Genomic DNA, 24,603 nt, shown 5'->3' with positions numbered 1-24,603 from the left:
ATAAATTGCGATGGAAACAACGTAAATGGAAAAATATTATGTATTGATTTGGTAAATAAACTGACAATATTTGCCGAGAGCTTGTAAACTCCAACTTTGTAAATAATAAATAATACATACAGACTAGATTTCCTTAGACCAAACAAAGCAGTGTGCTCGATTCAAAGGACTCGATCTTGTTTTTTCAACTGTTTTCCTGGTATCGATATCAAATAATTGTGCGCAGTCCAAACAAAACCAAATAGTTTTAAAAATTTTTACAATCAATCAGAGCTTGTTTGAGCACTTGCATGAAAACCGCCTGTACGAATGACTTCTTTGTCAGCTCTGACGCATGCGCATTTCTGGCATTCATATTGTTTTAGCGGGACAAAAGGTTCACACGTCGCGCTGGACTCTTCGGTCGGAAAAACTATCCAATTTACCTAATTCGACCCTCAAGAATCGATTGGTGTGCTCAGAAACTTCGTCAAAGGCGGTCTTTTAGCTTTCTAGCCGTATATACTTGCTCAACTTCTCAACCACACTTTAAATGTCTGATGTACGGCCTCGCCAAAAGACAATACAGATAATATTATTAATACATGCGCATATCGATTCAGAATAATTTTACTGTGGATCAGCTCAGTTCATGCATACATCGCCACATCCAAAACGATCACTTGCAAAAGTCAGTATATATTCTTTTTGTTTGAATGCACTTGAGATCTCGCTGGGATTATTCCCCGGACGTCAGCACGTGACTTGGAGGCACTGTGTATCAATTTCATGAATATCAAATGTGTTGCACAACACACGAGCGCAAAAATCAACATGTAGCTATTGGAGTGCACCTGGCGTGTCCATCAAAGCGGAAGTTGAGTCACGTGCGTGTGCGAAAATTAATTTTCATCAAACGGATCGGGCTCAAAGTTTGCGGCTCTTTTGTCTGGCTGGGTGCCACTTGCCAATAGTTTAATTAAACTACATATCGACGAAATGCGCCAATTAGTGCATTGTGCGCTCGGACAGGGTGGGCGTCGTGCGGTGGCGGCGGGCGCGCACACAATTTGCCGCTGGCTGATCAAAGGAAACGCGCGCGCCGGTGATGCTGCTCCGCCGCGCAGCACAGCATCCACACACACACACACACACACGGCCGCGGCACCGCAAAGCTGGCACGCCACTCGCGCCACGCTCGCGCCCGCCATCCCTCGCATGCCGGCCGGCTGCTCAGGTAATAAACCAGCAGCGCTCGATCACTTGAGATGCGCGCGATGCCCCCTTCACGCCGTCATCACCCGCTGTAAACAGGTCTGTTTTCATACCAAATAACGAAGCTTAGAGGGATGCAAAAGCCCCTCTTGTTTTTATTCTCCGCAGAGAAGAAAACAAAGCAGGGGCGATTTTGAATAGAAAATTCCTATTGCTAAATATTTCTTTGTGTTAATTATTTTAATTAAAATGTCATAAATCAGATATATAGATACTAAATAAATTAGTATAATTGTTCATTAAAATAAACACAATTCACCAGTTTCGTAGGCCCTTAGTGTCCGAAGCTGACAACAGATGGCGCCACCGTATACTTTCGTAATAAATTTGATTTAAATGCATTTTCGCTGCGATTGCAGACTCAATATTGCTACTGTGCATTCTTCTGTTTTATTTTGACGTGCTGAAAACCAAAATCAGTCCAGCCAATCGCTGTAGAATCGTGAAAACCACTATTTTTGGATATGAAAAATCTTTCCCGGCGTGTCTACGGCGACGGCTGGGCTGATTTTTGTTTCAGCACATCTAAAGAAATTGTTCTAGAAGCAGAATTCACAGCAGCAGCATTGAGTCTTAAATCGAAGCGGAAGTGCATTAAAAATTAAATTTATTACGACGTGGCGCCATCTGTTGATGGCGGCTTCGAACACTGAAGGCAATTGGTGTAAGGCCAAAAGGTGGCAACACTGTGCAAATCCATTTAAAAATTGCCGTTTTCGTTTTAATTCCAGATACAATCCTGCTGCTGCGCGTTCTTGGGGTCAAATGATATCATTTGATGAACAGAAAAACCAAAAACTCAAAGGTTTCAGTTTTATTGGCTTAAAAAATAAAAGATTTTGGATTAAATCTTTTAATCCCAAGAATGCATATTGTAGCAGGATTGAATCTGAAATCGCAGTGGAAATAATTTAAAAATCGTAAATGAATGGTGGTGTCATCTGTTGGCAGAATTTCCAAATGGTGTGATAAATAGACACCAACATAGATGGCACCACTACTTGTAAATACTGCGATTTCAATAAATCTTGCTGAAGCTGAAAAAACAAATCAATGAATTTAAAATTACTCTAATTGTTTGCTCTGAATTGATGGGCGGATAGTATTGGAATTTTGAAAAGTATAAAATCAAAATCCCAAACAAAAAATAACTTTAAAATGAACAGTAGTGCCATCTGTTGGCGATTTTATAGAAACTAAAGAAAAATGGCTAGTTTTTATCCGAAAATATAATTATCGATTGTTTCTCCAAAATTAAAATGCTTCTTGAAAAAAAATGAACAGCTTCATTTTTGAAAAATAATGTGTCTCGAAATTTGCTAAATTATCTTGTAAGATTTAAAGAGCTTTTTAATAACTCAACCAGTTTTGAAGTTTTGACGTATATCCAGAGTGTTTTTCTCGAGAATAATGGCGCATTGGATGTACCGAGACAGGTTGACGTTATTATAAAACTCTTCCATTCAACGAGGATGCGGAAATAAGATTTGCTTTCCTCTTAAGAATGAATTTTTTTGCAAAACGGTTGTTCTCCTCACAAGCTGTGGACAATTTCACGTAATTTGCTTTTTTATTTATTTAAAAAATTAAAATAAATTACTGAACAAAAATGAAATTATATTTAACGGTTTTACGTTGAGAAATTCTTGGGTTTCTCGCCCACAGAGCTATTTTCACACCTTTATATAAATCAGTTTCTCGGCGATGTTGCAATTTTCGGTGAAAAAGAGCTTGAATGGTTTCTGAGGCAAATGTATAAACGAAAATCAATTCTCGGGTTCGTCTACTTCAGATCAATGAGTTTACAATTTATTCCCACTTGAAATTAAAAAAGACGTGATGAAAAAACAGGTTCGGGACTGTTTTTGGTGCATTGCAGACGGTTTAATATTGAAAATTTTTGATAGAACTCAGTAAAAGGTACGAATTGCCTTTGGTAGTCTGGCACTAATTTTCGTCATGGCAGTCATGTCATAAAAGTTAACGTTTCCATTACTTTTCAAACCTTTCGATGGTTTCAATTTAATTTTCCGCCGGTTGTATTGCAAAAATAAAATATAGTTGCCGCTCTTTATTTTTAATCAGTGGCTTTTTCTTTTCACGCACGAATACGATGCCGCAAATTGGAATTCGATCCGAGGCGAAGAGCCGCGTTCTTGGACGCAGGGTTGACTGTGGTCAGCTCCACAACACACATGCTCGACACGCGAGCTGATTTCTTGCTTGCCCTACTAAGAGATGAATCTTGTGACTCTTCAAGTCGAATTAATTGATTCCAGGAGCAAGTGTGGGAACAATTTTGCGCACACAAATTAAGTTTCAAGTTATGAAGCGACAGCAACTTTCTATAATTCCATCCGCGGTGGATGCTGACGAGGTAGACGCAAGTTTTGAGATGAACGTGCGGCGTCTCCGCATTTATAAGAAATAAAAATATTAAGCGAGTAATTTAGCTGATTGTTGGCGTTTATGTCTCAAGTTTTAATGAGGGAAAAGAGAATTATTAAACATCTTGGTGAGTTCTGAGAGCTTGGCAAATTAAACTGGGCTTCTACCTTTGGCAAATTTCCAAAGCTATTAATTTTTATTTAGATTTTAAATGTCAAAATTATTTTCCGCTTTTGGGATGTTGCGGTTTTTTAGACGAATTTGAGACCAAAACCTGTACGGTCCATTCACTATATTATTCTCTCCCACTCTGGACAACTCTTAAACTGAGTATGTAGCTCAACGGGATCGTTGAGCGCTATTATGCTTTGCGTGCATGTTGCAATGTGGGAATCCGAGCTATTTATGGGGTCGAGTGCGGCCTGATTAGCAACTCAACATTTGATTCTCTTTCGTTGCAATGACGTGCGTCCATTCGGATTTAGGAGGATTGCGCTATTTGCCGTTTTGCACCTTTCCAACGTGCGTATGAATTATTAGTTGCACAGCGTTTCTATAAAAAGACATCGGTGCGGAGGCAGTAACACGATCGAACTATGGTCCTTTTCTGGACTGGGTTTCGTCCAATAAGGTTCGTCAGCCCATTAGATGTTATTGAGACGCGGCCGGTGTTTGCGCTATCAGAGCCGAAAGAGATAAAAACAATTTGCGTTAAAAAAGTCTTTTAATATCAAACTATTCAATGAAGAACAACTAATTTTCTATTTTTCCGGTAAAATGACCAACATGATCCTAGTGAAATTAATCTTAGCTTAATTTTCACAGAGTATTAGAAACGATTAATTAAAAACAAAATATTCAACGTTAAGAATTTAAGGGCTGCAAAATAAACTAAAGTTGTGTTTCGAAAATCATTGGAAAATTTTGTTTTTTAAGGAAATAAATATTGCACCAGAAAAATTTTACAATTTTTAGCAAATTTTGTGATCTGTTTTTGCTCTAAAGTCTGTAAATTTCATAGTGCGTCCTAATTTGGTGCCTTTCCCAACCATTTTCACCAAGTTGTTCTCCCCTGCAGGAGCCAATTCACCGCGGCATAGGGAGAAATAACATTGAATCCACCGGGATTCCATCTGGATTCCACCTAGATCCAACTGCTGGGGTAGTTCCATAAATCTCAATTCAATGTACTTTAATTATGCTGCCTTTGTGCAGCAGAACAAGCACCAGCCGAAAATCCTCCGGAATTGGCTGGACTTCTGTAGTGTCCATAAATAAATAATACTTATTTTTATCTCCGAAGAGACGCGTAGTAGCCCAGTACTTGTTTTTCCAATCTATTAGAGAAAAATACGCTGCAATTTGCTCCCCATATTATACCGCAATAATTCCCACTGATATAATTATTTCAATAGGAGAAAAAGTGGATCGGCGCTATCCGCGCCACATAATTATTTTTATTTTTCTTGGGTTTCTCTCTTTCACTCCCTATTATAGATAAAATACGATGCGAGAACGGTTTGTGTGCCAACAAGTCAGAGGCATTGGATTGGAACTAAACGGCCCATTCACAAACACACTTTTATTGCCATCTGAAAAGACACTTGAAAGCTCACGCGCTGCCAGCCAGCCAGCCAGCCAGCCATATATAGCACGAGCCAAATAATTGCTTATCAAAAACATCAAACGCCAGTTTTAATTAGATTTAACTGAATAATCAGAGCATCGTTGTTACAAATGAAAATAGCAAATTGAAAGGGATTTTCTGTGAATTGTGTCTGAACATTTAACTCAATCCGGATTTTCTTGGAAATTCCATTTGCTACGAACTCTGCTTTTATTCAATAATACAATGCCTGAATTGAAAATGTTTGAATACTAATCAAATTCAGACTGCCTGAAACCAGGCGAAAGGAATTGTCTAGTGCACCGGAAGAAAAGAGAATTGGACATTTCCTTTTTGACATAGGTCGAGTAATAAAGACGACAACAGAGAGGAATGCGCGGATCTCTTCAATCCTCGAGTGTCTCCATTGTCAACGTAAACTCTTTCCAAAAGGCAATATGTTATTTTATTAAAGCAGTAGCGGTGCGACGAAACGAAAATAAACATTGTACGTTATTTAATTAAATGAGATAGTAACAAATAGCACTTCATGACTTTTTTTATTTTTACAAAATGAGAAGCTGAAAATGGTTTCATTTTTACGAAAATACCCAAGGATATAATTATTTTGTGTTCGCTTCGCAAAATATTGAAATTAATTTTCCATACTCATATCACAATATATGTAGCAACGGCCGAACACTTTTTTCAAGTTACAGGACCCCCTTTACGGTGATTTTGATTAACTTTGGCTTTCCGTAGCACGACCCATTGCAGCCGAGTTATTTTGCTCTTTTTATCCCTGTCCGAGGACCGGGAAGGGCGCGCACTGCACTAGCACGAATGCTGAAACCCGGGTCCCAATAACACGGCGAACGGATTGAATGGGCGCACCAGGCCGCACAGGGACCCAGCCCACTCAAGGGCCACTTGCCTCCGCACCGAGGACTGCATTGAAACGCTAGACATTCGTCCCGTGAAGCCAAATCACGCATGCTGTAAAGGTGCAAACCAGCAAGTAGCGAGTCGGCGCCGGTGCGCCTCCCAGCCCGTTGAGCAATTTGAGCGTTTCGAGTCACTAAACTAACCACTTTTTGCCATCTCTGACATTGGGTAGCCAGTATTAGATCTCCGAACTGCTCAAATTCCTCACATTGCTTTGACACTCCTTGAAAACGTAATTTTTGCACTTCCTTCGTAAGGCTAACTTGGGAAATCGAAAATTCGCAATTTTTTTCCAAACGGAGGAAACTTGAAAAATTGTACTTACCCCATCGCACGCAAAAGACCATTGACGGTCTGGAATCCAAATTTCAGATTTTTCCCGCCAATAGAAAAATTAAAATTATTTTTTTACGGTTTTGCGTGTTTTTCGGCGGAAATGGTTTTATTTTTGTTAAAATTCGGCCGCTTGTACAATCGTCGACCACGACCCCTCATTGGACAGGTCTTACGCAGCGCTTTGACTTGGGGCAACCTTACGACCGTTTTCAGGGTACCCCGACCTGAGATCCGCTCCCAGGTCGGTTTTTAATGCTTTTCCATTAATTTCGAGCAAATTTGGTGATACTTGGCAACGATTTGAGGACCTTGCCTGTCACCGACCTTCCTCACGTCGCGCGACCTGAGATACAGCCTCGGAATTTTCTGGTCGGCTCTGATTGCTGAGAATTAAACAGAAAATTGATGGAAAAAGACACCATCAAAAGCATAAATCTCAAAATTGCGTGACTTAAAAGCTTTCTATGATTTAAATCGGACGTTACAAATTTTTGATTACTATTCGAAGCAAGCAAGTTGAATAGATTGATACTCTTTCTCGCCGTATGGAGAAATAATGCCGGCTTTAAAACCAATCGGTTCTAGATCTGGGGGATCGAGGAAGATAAAGCGCAGAAAAGGCGATTTCATCGGCGAGGCATGGAAGCAGGCTGTTGCATTCTGGCTGCTGGCATTAATGCAGCGAGAGACGCGCGGCGGCCGTGTGACACTGCATACAAAAGCAGCCTGCTGATCAAAATAGTCCTTTAATGCCGCCGCCGCCGCCGCTCGAGAGACGCGGGACGGGACACGGCTCTAATGACACACCCTTATACGCCTGCGGCGGAAAAAAGGCTTTGTCTCGATCCGATATAAAATATCTCAATTACCGTGGTTTAATGGTGACACTCAATACTCGGCCGCCCCGCAGCCGTGATTAGCTTTGTTGACTAATGGCAACGCAACACACACGACTTTCGACGTGAATTTTTGCCTCTTTGTGCAACAGCCGAGCCCGGAGGCACTCTCTGCGATCGCTCGCGTCGTGCATAAATAATGCATGCGCTGAGAAAACACGCGGGGGCGTGACACAACGTGCCCCAATTCCCCGCGAAATATGCACGAAACAGTTGCAATAAAAATAGATGCATCAGCAAATGCAGGATTATACATTTATTAAAGGGGAAATAGTATCGGATATTGGTTTCCGATGGGAGAACGCGTTGCCAGGCAGCAATAATAAATTGGACAGGAAATGAATCACGAATCGGCTGCAGTCAATTTAAGACGTTCGAGTGAGCAGATATTTCAACACAAAACTCACTCGTTGCGTTTGGACACTAGTTAATCACCTGAGAATTGTTAGAAGTTCTAAAAATGTTAATATCTGTGAGAAAATGTTTTTGATTTATCAAAAAAAACAAATTTGACCTGCTGGTCACTTTTTTTAATTCAGGAATGATTTAGATTCCTCTCTTTAAGCCCAAACTCAAGGTCAACAGTCGTTTTCTTGATTAATTATATTGCAATATTTGTAATTTTTGAGTAAATTTTGCAATAAAATGATCAAGAATACGTTGTAAATTTTTGGGAAAATTGGTTGCAAATTTAGCACTGTCTCCTTACTAGAGGACTGTCTCTTTACTTGAAATCTCATTTTATTATTTTAAACTTAAGAGTTTCTTTAAAAGGTTTCATACGCTGTTGGACAGATCTCGAAAAGAGGAATCGAAACCTGCCAAGAAAATGTGGTCAAACGCTGAAAACTTAAAAGAATATTTGAATTTTTAAAGTAGCAAGGTCCTTTTTTATTAAAATTATTTTTTTTCGATCCAACAACTCGAATAATTTACGATTGTTGCACACTCTATCAATTTACTTCAAGTCATCACGCAACGATTATGTACATATGACTGTTTAGTAAGTAGTTAATTTATTGTTTTACAGTGCAAACATATGAATAAAATAAAAAGGCGTGTTGGAAACAGAACTGTCGGCACCAGGAGTGAGGTGGCTTTGCTCGCGCAACCGGCTCTTTGTAGGTGCACGTGGGTCGGTGTTTTGCTCCACTTTGAGTTCTTTTGAATGGACACGCACTTTGAAAAGCGCACAACAGACGCCAACACAAGTGCAGAATATTTTCATGATGAAAAACTAATTTTGACCTTTCCTTTGTGGGTCAAAGCAGCAAAAACTGCCTCTTCAGGCAAGTAACGAGGAGGTGGGAAGTTTTATAAAACTCTCGTCCAACAAATCCAAAATCGTCCATTCACTCTTTTGTTAGGACAAGTTGAACTGAAAGGCTTTATCGAATTTTATGGCTGACTTGATAAGCTGATTTTCCGGCCGTTTTTCCGGCTTGAATATTCGCCTCCGCAAAGTAGACATAGAAAAGATATTTTCGAGGCAGTCTACAAAGTTTAAGCTAAAACTTGTAAACTTTACAAAGCAAACGATTATTTATTTTCTGGACTGTGAATTTCCAGTTTTTTAATTCTACCGAAGAAATTAAAAACAATAGAGGGTCATAAAATCCTTAATTTAATAGGATTTAACAAAATTAAATTTGTAAATTCGCAATTTTCTTGTCTTTTTAGCCCAAAAAGAGTGTTTAGATATAAAACTGACCATCATTTAAAAATTGTACAATAATTAATCAGGGATGAATTCAACAACGCATGATTTTTGCCTAAGGGAGAAATAACATTGATTACACCGAGATTCCGCCTGGATTCCACCAGGATTGGCAACTATGGGTTCTGAATAGGAAAAGAAAACTCTTGCCATTTGCATCATTTAATTTAAATGATTATTTTCCCGCTCAATGGGAAGGAGGGCCTCATTTTCTGCTTGTTTGTCCATTTCACGGTTGGAACGGTCTCTGAAGAACAGTTTTCATGCGCAATGAATACTAATAACCAAAGTTAGCAGCTTTTATCGCCGTGGCCTCTTGGGATGGCGGAAGGGAAATTCGCCACTGAATTGAAATCGTCACATTTTCTTGCCGTCTTCCGTCTTTCACCGCCCCCATCGAGCAGAGCACCGACCTGCAACGAGACAAAGTGCAACTTTTTTTCCGCTCTACTACCCCCAGTTGAACTCGACTGTGCATTTTCCTCATTAATGTTTACAAACTGCGGCGAGCAGCTCCAGCGAGTTCTCTTTGAGATTTTGCTCTTTTCTCGAGTGGAAATCAAGTATGCACACTCTCAGCGTCAAACGACTGATTTTTCAGGCATATTGTCATTGAAATGAAGGCCTTTCTTCAAATGACGCTTGTAAAACTGCCTCTTGAGAGAGATGATCTAAATTGGAAATTCAATCATATTTTTTAATTTAAAATTAAACCATTTTCCTTGGGAAATTGAAATTTTTGGTGATGAAATAGAAAAGACGTTTCCATGCACATGCAGCATAAAATCATAAAAGAAGGGATTTTTCTATTGCTAAATAAACAGCATAGCATAAATTTGTTTAGATTATCTACATAATTGCCTGGTCATGGGGATTTCAGTTTTTTCCTGCTATTTTACATAATTAGTCTATTCTTCGGCTTAAATCATAGACGTTCTCATTGTCAGAGTTAAAAATAACGATATTTATAAGTTTTGAGACACATAGATCTTTTTCTGAGTCCATAAATTACAGATGCCACTCCACTTACGGCAGACGGAGGACTAACAATGAATTTACCAGGATTCCACCGCAATTCCACCTAGATTGGCAACTGAGGAAAAAACAGAGAATCCTGCCCTTTCTCCACCTGGAGTAGAAATTTATTTCTCTTCTTGTCCCATTCTCTTGTCAGCGTTATACGTTCGAACCAAATGGAATATTTGCTTTCCTCTCCAAACCGCTCGTTTGGTAATAATTGCGTGGAAAACGGAACCCTCGCTCGCACATCTAGTAAAGTACTTATCAGATTTTCTAACAGCCCTATTTTATCCGCTCGAAGCAGGTGTCGGATTGTTCTCGTCGCGTCTATGGAAAAGCGAGGGGCTGGGAAATTCGATATTTTACTTGTTCCTTGCCAACAGCAGTGTGGTAAACTAAACGTTTTATCCGCAGATAATTACGCTTGCTTTCTCAGAACTCATATACGTAAATAAACGGCACTCCTGGCACGGAAATAATTGTTGCTTAGTAACGCTTCATGGATTAACCTACGCTCATGTTTTATTGTTTGTAATGACGCACTGCTGTTCGAAATCATTCACTTTAAAGACCGTCTTTGACAAAGATTCTGAGCACACCAATCGATTCTTGAGGGTCGAATTAGGTAAAGTGGATAATTTTTTTCCCTACTAAAAAGTCGAGCGCGACGACGTACGAACTTTTCTCCCCGCCAAAACAATATAAATGCGAGAGCTGCGCATGCGTCAGAGCTGGTTTGAGCACTTGCAGAGAGAGACAGCCTGTACGAATGATATCTGTGTCAGCTCTGACGATGCGTAGTTCTCGCATTCATATTGTTTTGGCGGGAAAAAGGTTCGCACGTCACGCTGGACCTTTTGGTCGGCAAAAATATCCATTTGACCTAATTCGACCATCAAGAATCGATTGGTGTGATCAGAAACTTCGTTAAAGACAGACTTTAATAATTGTTATAGGTCCATAATTGAGCATCCTGGTTTTTAGGGGATATGCAACGCGCTGGACACCACCGGCAAGCCGGTTGCATAAAGCCTTTATACGTTTTGTAAAATTCAAGTTACAAAAAATAATTTTATTAGAGGTTCTCTTTGTATTTTTTCATTAGTCCTCCTATTCTTTTGTACAAATCTTCTTCCAAAATGACGAATATCTTGAAATTAGGACTAAAATGTAGGTATTTTTCATAAATTAATCAGCAAACCATACCGTGGCTTACCTGAAACCAACTTTATTAAGGCTTTAAGATCAAAGAAATGGCGTGATTGATTACAGGGAGCGTGCGGCTGCCGTCACTGCGTCGCCTTTAGTTGGTGGTAAGGGCGAGGGGTGCGAGTCGGGTGTCGGGGGGTCGGGGGCGGCATGGAGGGCGGCACGGTGTCGCCGAACCACAGCCGCAAGTCCCTGCATTCGAGCTGCGAGGCGGTCGGCCTCGAGGTGCACATGTGGCGAAAGCGGCACGGCTGCTCGGAATGCGTCTACCTGAATCCGGCGTCGACCAGCGGCAAGAAGGCGCACTTCTACCAAATGCTGCTGCTGCCCTTCATCCCGATCGCCGCCCTGATCGTGCAGAACTGCTTCTCCATCGCCTCCATCGCCGATTCGCTACACGAGGCGTGCACCATTCAGCAACAGGTATCTCAAAATGACGACACCGACTTATTTTCAACTCAAACACCGAGAGGCTTCAGCAATGAATTGAAGCCCTCTGCTTTCGCTCTATTTATAGTGCTCTGGGAAAAGCAATAATCGTGTTTGGAAGTAAAGAAAAGTGCTCTGATGAAAGCAATTCAATTAAATTACGCGAGGCTGCGCAAAAGAGATTGCTTCCCCGCGTTTAAACATTTCTCATCACTTTTAATTAGAGCTGTACCTATATTTAATCAGAGTCGCGGTGATCAGCGGACCGATGCGCATTCGCCATGCGCAGATCCACGTCCCTATCATCTCCCGTGTTAAATGAATTTTTGTTAGCGGCTCTTTGTAAAAATTGCTGAAGCCAGCCGCGCCTAAATTGGTGCCAAACGAAAGCGCACAAGTTGATCTACAACCATGACCGCGGGAAATAAAACAACCGAGAAATTCGCGTTCAAAAAGTGTCTGGGAAGAGAGCTACAGCTGGAGCAGGCGACAGTAGAGACATCCAGCTAGATCAGTGAAGCTCACCCAGGTCGAGCAGCCACGTGACTCAATCCATCCCGATACGATATATCATTGGCCAAGAGCAGGCACGCACTGCTAGGAGGGAGCTAGCAAAAATACTTAGCCAATGGGTCACGTGACTGCTCGAACTGCGTGAGCTTCACTGCTTTTGGTGGGCATGCGCAGATGTCTATACTGTCGCCTGCTCCAGCTGTAGCTTTCTTCCCAGACACTTTTTGAACGCGAATTTCTTGGTTGTTTTATTTCCCGTGGTTATGATTTCCACTTATGTTGTAGATCAACTCGTGCGCTGTCTTCGATCTGCGCAGGGCAAATGCGCATCTGTCCACTAATCTGCGTAACTCTTATTATGTCTTTTTATATCACGTGTCATATTAATTAATTCCACGTCAAGGACGCATAGCAACCAGTTTAAATCTAAAATTGAAGTAAAATACCCCAAAATTATTTAAATAAATGGTGCTGGCAAAGAACAATTCAGCCACATTTGTAAAGAAAAATACCATCTCTCCATACAGATTGACGAAACAGTCGACTCATGCAAGCTGCTGACCGAAATCCAGGAGAACCGGACTCTCGTGGTGCTCAACTCGTTGAGAAACGGAATTGCGTGAGTATTTACTTGGCACGTGCTTTATTAAACCGGAAAAACGCGCCAGCAGCTTTTGTCGTCCCGCTGCGAGGAATCTCGGTTCGTTGGCCCAACTTGTGGAACCGAGCCAAAGTCAATAAATCGTCGTCTGGCGTTTTTCAGCCGTATATGATCCGCGCAAAAGACAAATTTAATATATGCTGCTTACGTAGAACAAGCAGACGACGCAGAAAATCAATACCATTTCGTTTAGCGGGAGTGATTCTGAGGCGCTATTTGTTTACGTGTGTGAGTGTGCCACTGTTTATATATTTCAGCCTGAAGGATGTGGAGGCTGACATCCGCAACGCCTCCTTAACGGTGACCTCCATGTTGGAGCAAATGGAGGACCAGATAAGAGACACATCCACCAGCTCAATATGGAGGTAATATCTATTTTTCGATTTATGCCACCATGTAACCTGAAATACATAATCTTTCAGGTACATGGTGTCGTACAAGAACATGCTGCGTGCCATCGAGGACCGCTGCCTGGCCACAATTTACTGCCTCTTCCTGCTTGGCTCCGGCGAGCTGTCCGTGTCCTCCATGGCCAGTCTTAAAAGACACGACACCTTGGCCAGGGACTACCTCAGGGCGGCCATCCACTTTCTCACGCAACCCAACACCCTGCCTGATATACCTGACATGTACGTATTCATTATCAAATCTAATTAAAAAAAAACTAAATGTCTAAATCATAAAAATAATGAATTTTTACTTTCTCTCTCCAAGGGATGGAATGCTATGTGGTTAATTTAATTGAAGGACTCGTGTTCACAGAATCAACGACATCGTGGATATCGAGAGTGCGAGCACTCCGCGTGCAGTCAACATTTCCGCGGCCGAGGAATTCTACAAACGCGCCACGCATTACCATAAAGAGCTGCGGAATTTCCAGAACACCATCAGGGACTATATTACGTGAGAATTCGTCTGTGTTCGCTGATATTTCCCTCAGACCGGCGTTTTCTACGCTTGTCGTTCTTCGAATGAATAAAAAAGATTCGAAATCTGTTGAAATTCAATATGTGGTATGCCGGTTTTTGAATAAATATTGCAATTTCATATCATTTGGTTTGGTTCTCGAAAAATTAAGAAATCAGAGCAGAGAAACCTACATTTCAATAATTTTAAATCATTAGAATTGGCAAAAATCCCAAAAATCACACCCTGCTCCTTCGACTGGAAGTCCCAAGAGCTTTTTTACAGTTTTTTCAATAGATTCTTCTAATTTGCCGGTGGTTTCAGTTCTCAGGTGAAGAGCGACATCCGGACAGCGAGCCACCACAAGTGGGTGGCGGTGGCTCTTCTCGTCACCGTGCTAGTAATCTCGCCAGTCATCATCACGCTCGTGATCAACGCGACCAACACGATCCAGGCGTTTGCAAGCACTCTTGTGCAGCGCACCGTGCAGCTGCAGCGCGAGAAGCACAAAGGTGACACCCTGCTGCACCAGATGCTGCCCAGACCGGTCATCAAACACCTCAAGCAGCACAGACAGGTAAAAATTGCGTGAAGTGGTGCAATGTTTTTGGTTAGATTTTTGCCGTTTTATGAGTGTTTTTGCCAGGTTCCAGCGGAGAGTTTCGAGAACGTGACTATTTACTTCAGCGACGTCGTCGGCTTCACGCAGATTTCGGCAGAGAGCTCTCCCATGGAGGTGGTGGCGATGCTGAACGCGCTCTACCACCTCTTCGACAGCCGCATCGAGAAGTATGATGTCTACAAAGTCGAGACCATCGGTGACGCTTACATGGTCGTTTCGGGACTGCCGCAGCGAAACGGTTTGTCACCATAATTTTATTAAAGACCGTCTTTGACGGAGTTTCTGAGCACACCAATCAATTCTTGAGGGTCGAATTAGGTAAAGTGGATATTTAAACCGACCAAAAAGTCCAGCGTGACGTGCGAACTTATTTTCCCGCCAAAACAATATGAATGCGAGAAGTGCGCATGCGTGAGAGCTGGCTGACTCTGACAAAGAAGTCATTCGTTCAAGCATCTCTCTGCAAGTGCTCAAACCAGCTCTCACGCATGCGCAGTTCTCGCATTCATATTGTTTTGGCGGGAAAAATATATATTTGTGCTATTTTTGCTACGCATGTCGCGCTCGACTTTTTGGCGGGAAAAACATCAATTTACCTAATTGGACCCTGAAGAATCGATTGGTGTGCTCAGAAACTTCGTCAAAGACGGTCTTTAAAGAGAGTAAATTTCCAAAATGAAGCATGGTTTCATTTATTCTCAACATGAAAACAACCTTGGGTGGTCACCTTTTTCAAAATAAAAAAAAATAAATTTATTGCTTTAAATTTTTTTATAAAAAATTAAAAAGTATCGTCTTTTATAAAAATAAATATCAAATTTATTTTCAACAAATGTTTTCCTTAGAAACCCTTACGTCAATTTTATTAAGCATATATATACATCTCTTAATGTTTTCAAAATTTGGACAGGTGGGAAGCACGCGGGCGAGATTGCGACGATGAGCCTCGATTTGCTGAGTGCGCTGAACCGATTTGCGATTCCGCATCGGCCGGCGCAGTTTTTCAACGTGCGCATCGGCATCAACTCGGGCCCGGTGGTGGCCGGCGTCGTCGGCACCACCATGCCGCGCTACTGCCTCTTTGGCGACACCGTCAACACCGCCAGCAGGATGGAGTCCACGGGCGAACGTGAGTGTTTTTCTCGATATACGCGTGACACGTTCATCCCTAATGGGAATATACTGCCGAAAAATGCTAGTGCAAATAGAAAGGAATACTAAATATATTTATAGTTACTCCCCAAGGGGTGAAAATAATCCAAACAGAGTTTATTTTATTTTAAAATTACTTTTCCGACTTACAATCTAAGAAGTTCTTTACCAGCGCAAGGTTTATTATCGCTGAAAACAATATTTATCGTCTGCTTCGAAATAAATTAAATCGTGAAAATAATTTAAATTGCCTCCATAAATTAGGTCTTACAATTAAATGTTCCTCTCCTATTATCTTCAAGTCCTTTTGTGCAATGAATACACTCACAATGTCCCGCGGGAAGAGTTCGCTTTCACAAGATAAAGCAGGCATTCAAAGAGAATTGCAGTTTTAATTGTGTTGCAGCGATGAAAATCCACATTTCGCAAACGACCAAAGAGGAGTTGGACGCTCTCGGTGGATACGAAATGGAGTACAGAGGCGAGACCGACATCAAGGTAATTTTGAAATTGTTGCTCATCTCCTTCAATTTTTGTTTTTTTTTTGCCTCGAAATTTCCGGCGCGAGGCTGCTAGAAATTTATCTGCCTGGCGTTCACTGCAAATTGGATCAATGTTGATCTTAATTATTTAGCCAGTTGCAAGCGAAACAAATTGATACTAATGTCGTGTGTCTTGGTGCCAGTTTGCCACTTTGCGGCGCCGGAGGCCCGTAACTCAGTCTGTGCACTGCTGTCTCTACAACTAACTGCAAACAACAGTGCAAGCGCGCCACTAAATAAATAAATAAAGCTGCTGGCTGCACTGTCATTATTTACTTTTTCTAATCTGCTTTGTGTGGTTATATTTTAGATTCATGTCAGGGAATTAACAATTCTGTGTGTGTGTGAAAATTTTATACTAATGGATTCGTAAATAAACTGTAGGGAAAAACCACAGCATGATAATTGACCTCTATGCGAATGCGAAACAGCAAAGCTGTTGCTAAATTATTATTCAAATATATGCGTGGTTGGAATTGGAATACGGCAAAAAATCTGCATTAATGGTGCTTTTACCTGTGCGCCGTTGCGCTTGCCTGTCTTTCCACACGATGTAAATTAAAAGTAAAAAAATCGATTTTTTTCTTAAAAGAGAAAAGAAGAGAGCTAGGAAACTAAATTTTATGCTCATTTAGCTGAATATTCAGAGCAAGGTTAGTAGAAGAAGTTGGAAAATGATTTAATTACTAGGACTGCGTGATTTAATTCATTTTTTTGTTCAAAATAATTTTAAATATTTTAAATTATTCAGTTGTGTATTTAAAGACTGTGTCTTCTACGAAGTTTCTGGGCACACCAATCGATTCTTGAGGGTCGAATTAGTTTAAGTGGACGTTTGTTCCGAGCAAAGAGTCGAGCGCGACGTGCGTAGCACAAGAATAATTTTCCCCGCCAAAACTATATGAACTACTAGAAGTGCGCATGCGTCAGAGCTGGTTCGAGCACTTGCAGAGAGACCGCCTGTACGAATGACTTCTTTGTCAGATTCAGCCAGCTCTGACGACGCATGCGCACTTCTCGCATTCATGTTGTTTTGGCGGGAAAAAAAGTTCACATGTCGCGCTGCACTTTTTGGAATGACAAAATATCCACTTTACCTAATTCGACCCTCTAGAATCGATTAGTGTGCTCAGAAACTTGATCAAATACGGCCTTTAATAAAAAAAGTTTTACCTGTGACTGAAAGACGATTGCAGATTTAGACAGTCTTAGAGAATTTGAAGTGAGTTTTTAATTAAAATAGCTTCAAATTTCGTTGTTCGTTCTGCAGAAAAAAAATAGAGTCGATTGTCTGAAATTCACAGCCCTGTGTAATCATAAATTCCATTTATGGATTAAACTGAAAAATTTAGCTACAACAAAAATAGAAAACGTCGAAGCTAACAGTTCTATTGAAAGGGGCATAAAATTAATGGCGGTGTCGGTTGGTGTCCATAGAAAGAGCATCAACAAGTCTGGTTGCAGGGCAAGGGCACGCTGAGCACGTACTGGCTGCACGGACGCGTGGACGGGCTGCCGCGGCCGTCGATCGACGAGCCGCCCATTCTGCTCGCCCCCATGGAGAGGCTGCCAGAGTTCTTGGAGCTCCTGCTGCCCAGCGTCACCGACGAGGAGGACGCAATCGACCTCCACTTCCTGCACAATCCGAAACTGTCCAACGCCAGCGCCAGCATTAGGCTCTCTGCTCTAACCACGGAATCCGCCAATCAACTAGGTTTTATTAAAAAAAATCTCAGAGACAATTATTGACCGTTTGCGTAAAATGTTTCCAATTCGAATTTGAATTTATTAAATTTTAAAGATTAAAAAAATTTAATCTGATATTTAAACTTTTTGATTTTTTACACCGGGGGTTGGATTTACGCGATGCGCAGATATGGCGTCTGGTAGAGTCCAGCGGGAAAATTACAAACGTAAATAAAACTGGCTTGGAAAATTTATCATGAAAATAATGAATAGTTTTGTTGTTATTTCTTTAGCTGACAGCTGATTAGCCCGGTAATTGGTGAATCGACCGTTAGATGGCCCGTCACGCTAATGGAAATGTAACAAAATGCGCGGTTATGAAATTATGAGGTCGGCACACCTCTTTTCTGACGCTTCTGATTGGCCGCTGGACTGTCTCCTGATTGGCCTCCATTATTTCGACGCCAAATTTACTTCTGACAGTTCTATCCGGTGGGAACTAAAGCAATCGCAATCCGGACCCCCGGAGGGAATTACGACTGAGCAGAAGGTTTTAGTTTGAGTCGCGCATGCGCAGTGACGCGTTTTGGCTTCTAATTGACATGAAGAAGCGATCTGAACGTACTGCGCATGCTTAAGATGCGCACAAGTTTACTGCGCAGCTTCCAAATTGGCGAATTTTTTAAGCTTACCGATATTTTTGTTTTTATTCCTTTACTAACAGCTGATTAGCCCGGTAATTGGTGAATCGACCGCTGGAATGAAATCATTTGGTCGGCGCGCCTCTTTTTCAACGCTTCTAATTGGCCGCAGGACTGTCTCCTGATTGGCCTCCATTAATTTTTTACTTCTGACCGGCGGGAAACCAACACAGATCGCAACCTGGCCCCCGGTGAATTTTTAAATGAACATTGCGGAACGCGGAGTCATTTTTTTCGTGATGATTCACGAAAACTGAATAATTCCAAATCTCTGAAACTGAAAATTGGTGTCTGAAAATGATCTTTTTACACACAGAGGTTGTTGATTAATTGTGGAACCAAGCCTCACATTTGGCATGTATTTTATTTGTTAATACTTATTTAAAATGAAAAATTAAAATTTTGCAAGGCTTGGTTCATAGATGGTTAATTAGTGTTTCATCAACGCCAAATTTGCAATAAAATTATTGTTTCCCAGAAATCTATAGTGTTCAAAGCTGCTGACAGATGTGAACTTACCGCCAATTTAATAAGGACAATTTTCTTTTTGAAGTTTGGATTAGATACATTTGAATTTTAAAGTTGTCGAAATTGCAAATCAAAACCAAAAAATTGTTAGTTGTTTTACTGTCCGAAAATACTGTTAGAATTAAGGTATGAATTGTGAATCAGTGTATTTGCAAGAAACAGTTGAAAAATTCGTAATTGGTGAATGATGCAAACGCCTTACAAGAGAGAAAAATGTTACGACTGTTTATTTGGTTAAAATCTTTGAAATCAAAATGTGAATTTCTTCCAGTGACGTGATATTAAATCCCTAGTCTATGTATACTCTAATTCCATTCCTTGGTTGAAATGTTCCTAAAATTTAGAGTAATTTAGAGCGAATCGAATGGATTTTTCCCTGTTCGAATATGGTTAGTGTTCGGCCTCAATATGTGCAAAGTCTGGATAGCCAATAAACACAATTATTGACGAGTTGATTGTACGAAAAAACGGACGTTTTTTATTTCCCCGAATGCATGCGTCTCGTGGCGCTTTACACGCCTGCAGCGCGGTGTGAATTTGAATTAGTTGCCCTTTGCGTCGCAAGATGGCACTTGGCTGCAGCCGGCAGCAGGTCGACGCTCGATAGATAAACAAAACAAGCGCCCAGCCTCCAGTCTGTGTTCTGTGTCTGTTGCCGGCGAAACCTAAACAATTCGAATTGGTCTGGATTTGTGGGATTTTGGCCGAATCCGGAATGCGTTGACCGTAAGTACTGCAACAATTTCGTCATCTTCAATCTCAATACGTTTCTGAATAGAGTTTTTGTCTTTTTGACGGTAAAAATTGTGAAATAATAGTTTACTTTCCCCACTGTCTCCAGATACATTATGTATTATGTATGTTTCGTAATTTGAGTTTTACTCGACGAATTTTATCTGGCTACTTTTTCTACACAATATTTTTAAATCTTAACTTTTAAAACTCCAAAGTCGTGAAAAAGTCGTTCCAGAGCCGGGTGCGACACGTTCCAGAGTCAAATTCAACCGATTTCGTAGTGTTTTTCTTATTTTTAATTTTTTAAATACCGGTTTGGTAGTTGAAACTGTGAGTTTTAGCTCCTAAAACACGTTCTGTTTCATAGAAATCGGTCTATCAGCTGATTTTGGCCGAACAAACCGGATTTTAGCCATAATAAATACTTTATAGTCGTTCCAGAGTCGTGCGAAAACGATTTTACGTGCATCTTAAGTTGACCATTCAATTTACTCACATGAAAAGGATCGATACATATTTTAGGAAGACCTCCAAAAATCACTGTAGCTTTTTGGATTGAGATTTCAAGACAAAATTTCACCTGGGATGCACTGATGTTTTTAAGAATAACTTAGCATGCATTTTAAGGGGTGAGGACTGTCTCCTTACATGAAATCCTATTTTATTTGACAACAAAGAGTTTCCCTAAAAGGTTTTATACACGCTGTTAGACAGATCTCAACGAAAGGAATCGAAATCTGCCAGGAAAATGTGGTCAAGCCTTTCAAATTTTGGAGAAAATTCCAAAAGTTTGAATTTTCACTATTAATTTGTGGAACAAATTGTTAATTGCATCCAAAAATTCTACTAATTTTCAATCGTCTCACTGTATCGATCCCCTTTAAAAGACAAGATGTGTGTCTCGCAAAATAATAGACAGATAATTATAAAAAAAATAATAGCTGTATTTTTATCACACGGCCATCTATCGCAACAAAAAATGCTAAAATCTAAGATAGGCTAAAATATATCATTCTTAAATGGATTGAAGTCAGATTTTGGAAACTTTGATCCAAACACCATCTTTGGCTTTGAGCAGAATTCCTCCTTTTGCGATATTGTAAGGGTGCTGAGTCCTGGCGCACGTCTCAAATCTGTAACCTTTGAGAAGGTTAGCCATCGCCAGCCTGGTGCTCATCATGGCGAATCGCATCCCTGAAATATCACCGTGAACTTGATTCCGTAAAAAACTAAAATGCAATAGAACAAACCAATGCAGTTCCTGGGTCCGCTTCCAAACGGCAGGAACACGTACGGCGACCTTTTCGCCCTCTCCTCAGGCAGGAAGCGGTCAGGGTCGAAGCGCAGAGGGTCAGGGTAGTACTTGGGGTCGAGATGGAGACCCCTGATTGGAATCATGATGACGTCATTCTTCTTTAACACTGCTGAGGTGCCTGGAACTTTGTAACTCAAAGCCGTGCACAGGCGCTCCACCCTTGACACGGGAGGGTGTTTCCTCAGGGTCTCTTTAAAGAGTTATTAGACGTGAGGCAGTATTTTTTCAAATTTCGGTTACCTAGCAATACGTTTTCAAGGTAGGGCATGTCGTTCAGGGTCTCGTAGGTCAGCTCCCCTCCGTATTTTTCCAAGGTCTCTAGAACCTCTGCCCTGGCTTTGTCCTGGATGTCCGGATTCAGGGCTAGTTCGTACGCAGCGAATGACAGAAGGGTGCTGGACGTGTCAAAGCCAGCCAGCATGAAGAGCAGACATTGGCCAACCACGATCTGGTCGGTTAAAACTGAAATCGAAAGGTTGTAATCTTGAAAGGTCAAGGTTGCTGCATTTACCAGTATTTTCTGGGTCCTTTTTGGTGGACTTGTTGTCCTCCTCCTTCAGCTGCGCATCCTTCTCAAAGAGGTCCTTTGCCTGCTCGCCCGCCGACCTGAGATTGCCTGCCTGAGCGTCAAACATGAGCTTCAAGAAATCGACCCTGGTGTTGCCATGCTGCGCGTCTCGTTCTTTCTTGGCGTTGAACACGAGCGAGGCAACGTACCGGACGGTGTCCTGGTTCATGAAGTGCACGTTGAGGAGGCGCGCCAGTCGAGGACTGCCGAAGATCAGCAGCGACGTGAACAGTTTCAGTCTTACTGACACGGACATTTCGTTGAACTTGGACATGATTTGCACGAACTCTGCGTCAGGGTTCTGCAGGGAGTCGCATTGCACGCCAAATGCGCACGCGCCGATCACGTCCAGGGTGAAGCGGCCGAACAGTTCTTTTGCCTCGACCTCACCGTTGCTTTCTCCGCCGATCACGAACTCGTCCAGGTACTGACACATCTGAGCAGCGCATTTGCTTACCAAGTGGGACATCGCCTTGATTTTTCCTTTGGACACAAGATACATTTTGATATAAAATAGGACATTGGTTTAGAAGAAACGTCATTTCTGGATTTTCAAGTTCAATTCCGTCTTTGATAAAGTTTCTGAGCACACCAATTGATTTTTGAAGGTCGAATAAGGTAAAGTGGATATTTAAACCGACCAAAACGTCCAGCGCGACGTGCGAACTTTTTTCCCTCCACAACAATATGAATGTATATTATGCGTCAGAGCTGGCTGAATCTGACAAAGAATTCATTCCTACAGCTGCGGTGTCTCTGCAAGTGCTCAAACCAGCTCTGACGCATGCGCACTTCTCGCATTCATACTGTTTTGGCGTGAAAATAAGTTCTACTTGTGCTACGAACGTCGCGATCGACTTTTTGGTCGGAAAAAATATCCACTTTACCTAATTCGACCCTCAAGAATCGATTGGTGTGCTCAGAAACTTCGTCAAAGACAGTCTTAGAGATATTTGAAAAGTGCGACCACTCGAGGTTGTTGTTTTCGAGGATGAAGCCTGGTTTTAACTATATTCAACAGTCTTAGAGATATTGTTAAAAATAGAACGTTGAAGATTCAAGAAGTTTTCACTCAGCATCATTGTTTAAATAGATCATTCTTGTGAGGGAAGGTAATAAATTATTTGTTAGATACAGAAAACAATGACGTCAGTGATGAAGCATCAAGGTTCAGTGTAGTTGTCATCATTATTATTTTAATTCGTTGAAGTCATTCTTGTTTTCTACCTGAAGAGAAAATAGGCGTGGAGATTGATCTGACCGCCTTCCACTGGGAGCCCCGCAGGGAGAGGAGCATGTTTTCCTCGTAAGACTCTGGGTGGATTTTTATGAGGGCTCTGTCAACGAAACTGTCGAAATCTCGCACCATTACTTGGCGCAGCAGGTCGGGATCGCGGATCATCAAACGCGGCAGCCGCCCCTCGTAAATTCCTGAAAGAGATAAAATCTAAACTGACATTTCGGTGCAATAAAGGGTTCAGAAATAATTTTTTCTTTTACTCTTCTAACCTGCGATTTTCTGCCCGTCGAAGGCTTTGTACAACTCTTCCAGCATTTCGGCAAACGAGATTCGAAACAATATACGCTTGCGAGTGTTGCCAAAGAGCAGCGAGGGTGGCAGACAAGGCACCCCCATGCGTTGCCAGTAGGAAAGGTTTCGGGCGAGATAGAGGTAGGCGAGAGTGAGCAGCAGGCCCGCCGCCGCCAGCAGCACCCACACCAGTTCCATTCCAAACGATCAGTGATCTCGTTTCCCTCGGCCCAGCTGCAAACACGTGACATAAAATGTTAAATAAACAAACTTATCGTGGTGGCATCGTCTGCGTTAGTTGTCACCCTTTTTGGACTTTGAAAAGGGAAATAAACTGTTGTTTCTGGAAACGGATGCAACATTTGCTCTTTTGGTTTGAGAATTGGGAGTATGAAGCCCCAACAGATGGCACCACCGTATACTTTAGATTTTAAGACACTTTGGGTGCTATTTCAGACTCAATCCTGATACTGTGCATTCTTCATTTATTATGTTTTCTTTTGACGTGCTGGAACCCAAAATTGGTCAAGCCAATCGTCATAGAATCGTGAAAAGCACTTTTTTTTCGAAATCAAAATTATTTTCTGACGTTTCTATGGTAAATGGCTGGACTGATTTTTGTTTTTAGTTTAGTTTAGTCCATTTTTTGTATTCAAACATGTCTAAAAAACACGTCTTAATCATGTCCAAAACACGTCTTAAAAACGTCGAAAGAAATACTTTGCATATTCGAACATTAAGAAATTGAATTGAGGGGCTCACGCAACTGGTGCTCTTTTTTTGATTTTTTTTTTCAAAGGCAAGGAAATTTTCCGTGTTGTCCTCTGTCGTGACTGCATTCAGTCAGCTGGAACGCGTCAGATGAATCAGATGAATGAGGAGAGCAGCTCAAGGGACTTCTATAATTGGCATCGTCATTTCGGCTGTCCCCTCTAAATGGTCATTCCCTTTTGATTCCAATCGGCTGAGCGACGCTAGTTTATTTGGATGAATGTGCATATTTCTTTTTCTTGCACCGTTAGTAATGATTAGATTCAATTCGAGGGCATGCGTAATTTTCATTTTGTTCCGGATAAAAAATCTTAAAAAATATCTACAATCTAGGAGGTCGTAATGTGCGTCACAAATAAATTCGCACAGTCACGCAACCAACGCAAAAATCGATGATTTAAATACCTTGGAGGAGACGAAAAGCCCCTCAGTCGATTCTAATAAAAGTAAATGCAGACTCCTGAATGGCTCGTACGCAGTCCTAAAGCAGAATTCTGCGTCTCCGGTCTCCGCGCGACTATTTCGCAATCAAAACAAGTTTCGCCCAGTCTCTAGTTGTGCTTCTCTGCGCA

At 41.4% G+C, this 24,603-nt stretch overlaps 3 protein-coding genes across 8 annotated transcripts in view; 2 read left to right on the top strand and 1 right to left on the bottom strand.

Moving 5' to 3' along the window:
• The first annotated feature begins 1,133 nt into the window (after positions 1 to 1,133).
• Positions 1,134 to 19,579, top strand: LOC135943985 (uncharacterized). Of its 4 annotated transcripts, none has more exons than XM_065490658.1 (11): positions 1,134 to 1,293; positions 11,435 to 11,794; positions 12,841 to 12,932; positions 13,232 to 13,339; positions 13,397 to 13,603; positions 13,737 to 13,877; positions 14,205 to 14,457; positions 14,527 to 14,740; positions 15,413 to 15,631; positions 16,061 to 16,152; positions 17,661 to 19,579. In XM_065490658.1, exons 2-11 carry the CDS (start codon positions 11,522 to 11,524, stop codon positions 17,943 to 17,945), a joined length of 1,884 nt encoding a protein of 627 aa, XP_065346730.1. In that variant the 5' UTR covers positions 1,134 to 1,293; positions 11,435 to 11,521; the 3' UTR covers positions 17,946 to 19,579. The 4 variants fall into 4 exon arrangements, with proteins under 4 accessions (XP_065346730.1, XP_065346728.1, XP_065346729.1 ...); XM_065490656.1 differs by having other exon boundaries at positions 17,634 to 19,579; XM_065490657.1 differs by having other exon boundaries at positions 14,515 to 14,740.
• A 235-nt stretch (positions 19,580 to 19,814) lies between these two features.
• LOC135941905 (tripartite motif-containing protein 2-like) overlaps positions 19,815 to 24,603 on the top strand; it is a 28,797-nt gene continuing 24,008 nt past the window's right edge. The window contains exon 1 of one of the 3 annotated variants that reach the window (XM_065487682.1): positions 19,815 to 19,837. The gene's annotated coding sequence lies outside the window, so the exon portion shown is untranslated. The remainder of the gene's footprint in view (positions 19,838 to 24,603) is intronic. The other 2 variants (XM_065487684.1, XM_065487681.1) reach the window with 2 other exon arrangements.
• LOC135941906 (probable cytochrome P450 6a14) lies at positions 20,770 to 24,583 on the bottom strand. Its single transcript, XM_065487687.1, has 7 exons — positions 24,437 to 24,583; positions 23,239 to 23,494; positions 22,957 to 23,160; positions 21,673 to 22,212; positions 21,402 to 21,623; positions 21,097 to 21,351; positions 20,770 to 21,040 (listed from the first exon to the last, which is right to left on the bottom strand). The coding sequence occupies exons 2-7, from the start codon at positions 23,456 to 23,458 to the stop codon at positions 20,877 to 20,879; spliced, it is 1,605 nt and encodes a 534-aa protein (XP_065343759.1). The 5' UTR covers positions 23,459 to 23,494; positions 24,437 to 24,583; the 3' UTR covers positions 20,770 to 20,876.

This window comes from Cloeon dipterum, chromosome 4, assembly GCF_949628265.1.
Source record: "Cloeon dipterum chromosome 4, ieCloDipt1.1, whole genome shotgun sequence".
Taxonomy (NCBI): domain Eukaryota; kingdom Metazoa; phylum Arthropoda; class Insecta; order Ephemeroptera; family Baetidae; genus Cloeon; species Cloeon dipterum.
Note: the sequence above shows the minus strand (reverse complement) of the source record. Positions and strands in the feature narration are given on the sequence as shown.